The 8,790-nt window shown below is 42.1% G+C and overlaps 1 protein-coding gene across 6 annotated transcripts in view; it reads left to right on the top strand.

Annotated features, from left to right (window-relative positions):
- abcc9 (ATP-binding cassette, sub-family C (CFTR/MRP), member 9) overlaps window positions 1-8,790 on the top strand; it is a 95,983-nt gene that overhangs the window by 5,253 nt on the left and 81,940 nt on the right. For all 6 annotated transcript variants that reach the window (XM_080421835.1, XM_080421831.1, XM_080421832.1 and 3 more), the window contains exon 3: window positions 8,202-8,343. In XM_080421835.1, coding sequence (XP_080277961.1) covers window positions 8,202-8,343 — 142 coding nt within the window. The remainder of the gene's footprint in view (window positions 1-8,201; window positions 8,344-8,790) is intronic.

Genomic DNA, 8,790 nt, shown 5'->3' with positions numbered 1-8,790 from the left:
ATACATCAGACATAACTGCATCTGCTATGTGGTGCAGTAATCTCGGAGGATTATCCACACGAACCCCCGAACATTTGGTGAAAATTGCAGATCTACAAGCTCACAGAGATTTGGTATAGAGGGAAATTCTAACAGACCTAGTATAGAACCCTGGGGGAACCCGGACAACTAAGTATATATAGGGTTTAATTGGTTAATTGGAAGAGAGAGACAATCCAAGACATGTTCACGGGCAGGGGAGACACATACTGTACAGCTTCCATGTTTAACCCTTTTAGACCGGGAAAGCCTACGTGTATATGTTGTTATACCTTTCAATCCGGGAAAGCATCTGTGTCATTTTAGTATTATCTCCATATTCTAACTTTTTGCGTTTTTATCGTAAATTAACGCCCTACTAGATCATACTACAGCGTCACACAAAATCGTCAAAAGTAGCAGATCCACAAGCTTGAAACGCGTCGCGTTGCGACACAAGACAATGACTCAACAAGGACTGACTGCGGCTTAGTCCACATGAACACGGGTATTTTTTAAAAACTCATATTTTTCGTTTTTTTTTAATATCTGCGTCTACATGGCCAGGTTTAAAAATATATCTCTGTCCACATGAAAACGTATTAAGATGGTACAAACGCAGCTGTCACTGCGAGACAGTCTATTTACAGCCGGTTAACAACTGCAGTCTCGCGATGACAGACAAATATATACAGCAGCTCTTCTTTGGAATTGTCAATACAATTATACATTGAGCACATCGGGGAAAAACAGGGGATCAGAGAACAATGTGTATTATGTCTTCTTATATTTCCCTCAACTGATTATTTGACAACGTTTGCAATCATTCAATAGTGTTTATTCAAACGCTTGTCCACCTGGCTCTCATTGAATTCAATGCATGCGTCAGGGCTCCGTAACGTAACGTTATCTCTCTCCTTAAAACAAGCAGCGACTGGATTCAAGTGACAACGAGCGACGAATAAGATGGCAAATGTGTTTGTAAAGGTTTTTATTATTATTATTATTATTATTATTATAGTCATACTGTAGCCTAGATACTCACTGTATGTCCCGAAACTAGCTGTTGCCAATATGAAATGAATAGGCCTAAATAGGCTATTGATAAAATAGGAGGATCAAAACGTCCGCTCCTTGTGTCACCTTTTTGCACTATGTAACTTTTTACACTTTTGAACTCTTTGACTGCCAGAGTATTTTCATAAAGTACTCCCCCATTGCCAGCAATTTTCGTGTTTTTTTTATTTTTATATTTTGAAAATTTTCATGAAAATAATTGATCAGACTGTTTTTTAAAGACGCCGCACAAATCCGCCACTAGAGAGCAGCACATGATAGCTTGATCAGCTCCGTGTGTCACTGTTACCCTTCTTGAGCGATTAGACAGGGAAAAACATGAAAACGGATGTGACGTCCTCCCAGATTGTTTTGATCGTCAAAATGACGATGTGATACACGACGGCGATGACTGATCGTCACCCAGACCATAGATTATAGAAGAGAAGCTGTCCGTTTGTCCGTTCTACCGTGTGAAAAAAACGTTTGTTTACCTATTTTGGACGAAAATGACCGGGGGAAAATAATCAAAAACCGGAAACGGAACCCAGGTCATGAAACCGGATGCAGATATGGGTGAAGTAAGTGGAACTCGAGAATAACATTGAATTTTAAGCAGCATAGCGCGATCAGAGATTAAACAATGAACGCAAATCCAACGCGTCAAACGCGTGAATGGCGTGGGTGGATTAAGTAGTAATTGACGCGTTTTCGAGTCAATGGCGTTTATAGAGTTAAATATCCTAATATATATTTGCAAAATCCAAAACATCCAAAGAGCCTCAATGTCTTTTTGGCAATGTGCGAGCCTCCTCTATAGTTTGTGAACTTTATTGCTGGCCTCTCTCGCACCTGGCTGTAACTTTTGGTATGCGCAAGCCTTCAGTCAAGAGCGCAAAGCAAACCTTACTATCTTATTGATTTTTGATTATAATAAAATGCTGATAGAATGCGCACATCAGCTGTTGGGGTGCTGGGTTAAAAGAGGATCATGAAAGGAATAGAAACGGTCCGTGTATGAAATTTACTGGAGCGAGGAGAGTACAAGTGTAGCACGTTCCATTGTGGTTGACATGGTCATAAATTACGCAATATATTTCCTCAGCGCAAACGTGATTCATACATTATTCAGACAATTCAAATGATCTAGTATGCTACTCCCACTGTGAGTGCTTAAGGCGCTATTTTTGGTTTGTAAACTGTCATTGTAGACTATAGCCTACTCCGTGTATGAAGGAAAGTACAGGTGTAGTCTACACGTTCGATTTATGTGGTCACTGGTCACTATTAATTAATGCAAAATATTGATAGACCTAATTTTGTTTATTCATTCAATCATAACAGAACATCCTTTGCAAGTGTAGACCTATGGTATCATTGGTATGGAGTCAACATGGTATGGAGTCAACAACTCTGGCTCGTTTATCTAGCCAATAATCTCCATGTCCATGAGTCCTGGCCGTGACACCACATTCATGAGAGATAGCCTGGCAAGGCTGTCATAATCTGAACTTGTATGGAGTGATGGATGAATGCTTAAACAGTAATGGATGATGGCTGGCTAAAAAAATCTCCACTGTGGCTGGCGTTCTCAATAGTTTTCAGGAGCCAAAAACGTGTTTGCGTGTGGACGAATCCTCCCAAACGCATAAAAAAAAGCTATGTGTACGTGTGGACGGGGCCTGAGGAACAAGACTGGTATACACATGAGGGGTGATTGCAAATGAGATACAGTTTGGCCAAAGAGAAACATAGAACCAAGAAAACTAGAACGGGGAACAACATGCATAGATATACAAGACCTAGACGCTACAATCAATGAGACAAAACTCTGAGACTGTGACACCCCCAGTTTGATACACATTAGACCACAGACACCCATTTGATTTGCTCCCTTGGCCTGCTGGCAGCGTGCAGAAGATAGTTTGTGCGGATCGGTCCAGTGGTTTTCGAGATAGCTGCAAACAGACAGACACTGTAATCCAGACAGATCAGACGGACGGACAGACAGACAGACAGACAGACACCATAGACAGACACCATAGATACCATAGATACCATAGATACCATAGATACAATAGATAGTCCAATACAACATAACACAATGACAGGTGATCCAGCTGTGCAACACCCGGATTATACGTCATTTACGTCACTTCAAAATGATACTTGTCTCTGAGCGAGGACATCTCGTTTGACAAATGGATTTCCTCACGTCATGAAATGGTAGGAGCTAAGACGTGAGCAAGAGACACAAGTGAGGGACGCAAGGATGGAAAAATAACTACCGTGATTATGGTCAATAATATGTCACACTCTGCTCCATTCATATGCACACACACACACAGGGCTGGGCAGTATGTCGATATAATCCACATTGTGATACTGTATGAGACTAGATTTTGGAAAAGCATGCACACACACAGATCTCACGCTCATTCTCATTACCGGTGTAACTACCTGATATTCATATAAAGGACACCCGGCCGGGCGTTCCTTATTTCGAAGCAAAATAAGGGATGCTCAGATAAATCTCTCTGTGTATGTGTACAGTTTTTGTATATTATTTAAACAACCTGTATTATAGTATATGTGCTGTTTGAACTTGTAAGATGTGTGTCATTGATTGATTCCTAAAAAATAAGGAACAAAGTGTGTCCCTTGTCAGTTAAATAAGGGACACGTCTTTTTAGTTTCCAAATAATGGACGACGCTGTATTTCAAGGGACGGTTGGCAAGAAGAACAGTTGGTTGCTTCCTTGTTTTCTTCCATCCTTCCTTCTTAACCTTGTCTGTTGTTCAGCAATGATTGGAACTGTGTGACTGTGGTGTCCCTTACTCAGTCTCTGGGGGTTTATGACTATGATTTACTGTTAATGTGTTGTTTAACTGTGTGTGTGTGTGTGTGTGTGTGTGTGTGTGTGTGTGTGTGTGTGTGTGTGTGTGTGTGTGTGTGTGTGTGTGTGTGTGTGTGTGTGTGTGTGTGTGTGTGTGTGTGTGTGTGCTTGCTTTTCTCTGTGTGTATGCGCGTCAGTGTCTGTGTGTATACGTGTACAGCAAGTGGGAGTATTTATGTGTATGCTTGTTGTTATTATTACTAATGTGTGTGTGTGTGTGTGTGTGTGTGTGTGTGTAGTTTCTGGGAAGGGTTTGGACTCTGCACTCTGACCCGGCTGTTTCCCTGAGGACTCACTAATTAATGCTTCCTGGGTTTGGGTCATTTATTATAGATAGACGGTGTCCCCTGAGGTCCCCAAAAATGGCTCTGGTCCATTTGGTTTAACAACAGAAACCAAATTAACGTTAAAGTAATAAGCCCTCAGTGGTGGAGATTAACAAAGCACATTTACTTGAGCAGTGTACTTGAGTACATTCTTTGAGTATCTGTACTTTATTTGAGTATTTGTATTTTTAGATACTTTCACTCCACTACATTTCAAAGACAAATATTGTACTTTTGACTCCACTAAAAGAAAATTACATTATGAATTAACCGCTAAAGCCGTATTTCAAATATAATGAAATGAGCAGATCTACAAGCTCACAGCATGTTGCGACACGTTTTGAGCTTGTAGATTTTTTTATACAGCAATGCATTGATATTAAATAGAAAATATACTTTGTAATTTGTACTTTTGTACTTTTTTATGTTAAAAACATGTACTTATGAATAATGTTTTAAAAGCAAGTACTCCAGAAGTATCTCTACTTTGACTACTGAGTACTGGTATTGAGTGCTTTGTCCACCACTGTAAGCCCTGTTGTTCTGACCGGGGAAACTGTTCTCCCCAAATGACACAGTACCATTTCCTGGGAGTGAGCTGTTCCCATCATAACAATAAACAAGCACAACCGTTCAGATATAAAAGCATGTTAACTCAGAATGTCGCTTCCTGTCTTATGTCGTCCGCACCAGGCAGTAACACAGCCTGACAGAAAGCTTTCAATGGAGCTGTTGTAGACTTGTATGCGGGGGCCTACTCCGAACTTCTTCAGGCGACGAAACCAGTACAGTCGCCGCTCAGTGGTAGACAAAGTACTCAAGTAAATACTCTGAAGTATCTAAAAAAAATAGGGCTAAAAGAAATAGGGCTTAAAGGAGTAGCTCACCCAAAAAAGTACTTATTTTCTATCAATTACACACCCCATGAAGTATTGAATTCATGGAGATCTTTTTGTTTTTGTCGCATTCCTAAGCCAATAATTTGATTACCGGCGGAAAGATAGGAGTCTCTTTGTGTCTCCTACCGGAAATACACCCGGTCATCAAATTATGGGCTCAGGAATGCGTCAAAAACAAAAGAATCTCCATGAATTCAAGGCTTCATCGGGTGTGTAATTGATAGAAAATAAAAAGTTTCATTACATTACATTACAGTCATTTAGCAGACGCTTTTATCCAAAGCGACTTACAATAAGTGTATTCAACATAGGTAGGGAACGAAAACTACTAATCACCAGAAGTCTTTAGTGCATTATCTGCAAAAACAAGCAACCAAGAGTATACCTAGCGCTAAGGTAAAAGTGCAATATATCAGCTACCTATTTCCTTAAACAGATGAGACAAAATAGCTAAATCAAATGAGCATGAGCTAAAACAAATAAGTGAATCGACTAAACAAGATCCAATAAACAATCCAATAATCCAATAAACAATACAGCAATAGAAAACAAGCGTTCGTACAACTAGTTAACAACAAGTAGGTCAGGCAGAGAGGAAGGGTAGTGTTTCCTGAAGAGGTGAGTTTTCAGCCTGCGGCGAAATATGGGCAGTGACTCTGCTGTCCTAACATCAGTGGGAAGTTCATTCCACGACTGTGGGGCCAGAACAGAAAAGAGTCGTGACCGTGTGGATCGGCCAGAAGGACCCTTGAGTGACGAGGCAATCAGTCGCCCCGAGGTGGCAGACCGAAGTGGTCGGGCAGGGGTGTAGGCATCGACCATAGCCCGGAGGTAGGAAGGAGCTGTTCCTTTCACTGCCCTATAGGCTAGCACCAGGGTTTTGAACTGGATGCGAGCCGCTACGTATGGGTAAACTATTCCTTTAAGTGGTAAATTCATAATATATTTTCGTAAGTTTTGATCCCAAGAGTCCCTTCCTAGAAAGGGAGTGGAGTCAAAAGTACAATATTTCTATTTGAAATGTAGCGTAGTGAAAGTCATCAGCTTGCAAAAAACAAATACTCCAAACATTTACAGTAATAGTACTTAGTTACCGTCCTCCACTGTCACTGCTGAGCTTTTTTCCCTCACCCGTGGTGTGCGTGTCCTACGATGCGTCGTGATGCGACGCATTGTGAGCTTGTAGATATGTTATTTTCAAAAGATTTCTTACACATGTTATAGCTTTGAAAACTTGTTAAATGGGACATTCTTGATTGATTGATTGAATATTTTATTAGGCAAAAAATGTAAAACAGCACAGTTACATTTAAAATACTTTGTCTAACAGGTCCGTTCATGAAAGTCCTTGCGGTCTTGTTTCCAATGAGGGCCTTATGTTTTCCAATGAGGGCCTTAATGAGTGCATAATGAGTACTTTCTACTTTTGGTGCATACATTAAATTTTAGTACATTTACATTTTAGTCCCATCATACCAATTTAACCACTTCAACCCTCTAGACTTTGTAAACTGGACCTGAGTTGGCTCTGTTACTTGGACTGCTTTTTTCCGTCTACACCAGATGTCTTCGCCAAAAATGTGCTGATCTACAAACTCACAACGCATGTAGATCGGCTATTTTTGGCTAATGTTCCCACCATAATGTGGATGCTGTGGGTCCTCTCTCCCTCTCTCTATCATTTACACACACGCACGCACACACACACACACACACACACACACACACACACACACACACACACACACACACACACACACACACACACACACACACACACACACACACACACACACACAGACAGACACTGATGCCAATGCAGACAGTATATCAATCGTGTGCCAACCATTTCTCTAACTGCAGCCAAGGGAAGCCATGTTCCCACCACACCATGTGAACTGATATGATCCTCTGTTCGAATCTGTGTATCCCCTTCTTCCCCCCAAGCACGCACACACACACACACACACACACACACACACACACACACACACACACACACACACACACACACACACACACACACACACACACACACACACACACACACACACACACACACACACACACACACACACACACACACACACACACCAGCCTGATCTCCAGAGATTACCGTAACATTGCACGGAACGAGTGCACTTCATTCCGTGGATAGTCGCCTAGAAACCCCGAAATTGCGTGCATATGTACGGCGAGTCCCACGGTGGGCGTAACCAGTCGCAACCCGGAAAAACCCGGAAGCAGAGCAGTCCCCACAACAAAATTTACGATTCTGTGCCTATCGGTACATAACTCAAACGGCGCTGAGTAGGCACAGGCGAACGTCACACCGTTCAGGACGGCAACTCGGTCGCCTTAGCTCCCTCGGTGGTCCTTCACGGGGTGACAGTTCGCCTGTGACTGCGCGCCTCCGAAATGGTTTTGTCACAAAGGGAGCGCCGTACATATGCACGCAATTTGGGGGTTCCGAGGCGACTATCCACGGAATGAAGTGCACTGGATCCGTGCATACATACGTAGTTCTCTGGCGATCGGGTTGCACACACACACACACACACACACACACACACACACACACACACACACACACACACACACACACACACACACACACACACACACACACACACACACACACACACACACACACACACTATAAAACAGGGCTTAAGTGGTCAACTCAACTCAAACTTTATTTATATTGACCACCTACACCGGCTATATCCGACCCATATTGGACTCAGCAATCTTACTTGGTCATGCTGGCCTGTCCAAGGCCCTCTCATCCCAGTTCCAATGGGTACAGTAGAGGTGCCAATAGACCCCTGGAGGTGTCTGGTCAACGAAGTATATATGGTTTAAGTGGTTAATCTCTCTCTCTCTCCCTCTCTCTCTTTCTCTCTCTCTCTCTCTCTCTCTCTCTCTCTCTCTCTCTCTCTCTCTCTCTCTCTCTCTCTCTCTCTCTCTCTCTCTCTCTCCCTCTCTCCCTCTCTCTCTCTCAGGTTGGGGCAGTCAGAGCTCTAAGGTACAGATCCATCATAACACATGGCTCCATTTCCCCGGCCACAACCTGCGGTGGATCCTGACCTTCTCGCTGCTCTTCGTCCACGTCTGCGAGATCGCCGAGGGCATCGTCTCCAACAAGTACGAGCCACGTGCAAAATAAATAATAATAATAAAAATAATAAAGTTAATGGGTTAATAGTTGATACAGTTGAAGGGTTATGGTTGTGATATCTATGTGAGCATATCAATTATGTTGCTGCAAACCTGCTAATATTTTCACCGGCTTTAAAAAAAGAAAATGTTTTACTCCAACAAAGAGGACCTTAGTTTTGACGATCAGACATCTCCACCTACGGATACATCTGGTGACATCTAAATTCAATTTAGGAAACAACAGCATTGAAAAAATCAATGCAAAGACTGTTGGTAGAGGTTTTTTAGCTGAGGTTTTCTCCGCTGTTCTAGTCCCAACATCGAAGTTTGATGTCATCAGATATATCAGTGTAAATCTCCGATTGTGAGGAAGAGGAACTTAGATATAATCCTTTTTTTAATATGAAATATTCCCAGTCTGATTCATAGACA

Source organism: Gymnoscopelus braueri (genome assembly GCF_963280865.1).
Source record: "Gymnoscopelus braueri genome assembly, chromosome: 23".
NCBI lineage: Eukaryota > Metazoa > Chordata > Actinopteri > Myctophiformes > Myctophidae > Gymnoscopelus > Gymnoscopelus braueri.
The sequence above is the reverse complement of the archived record's forward strand: the minus strand, read 5'-3'. Positions and strand labels throughout refer to the sequence as shown.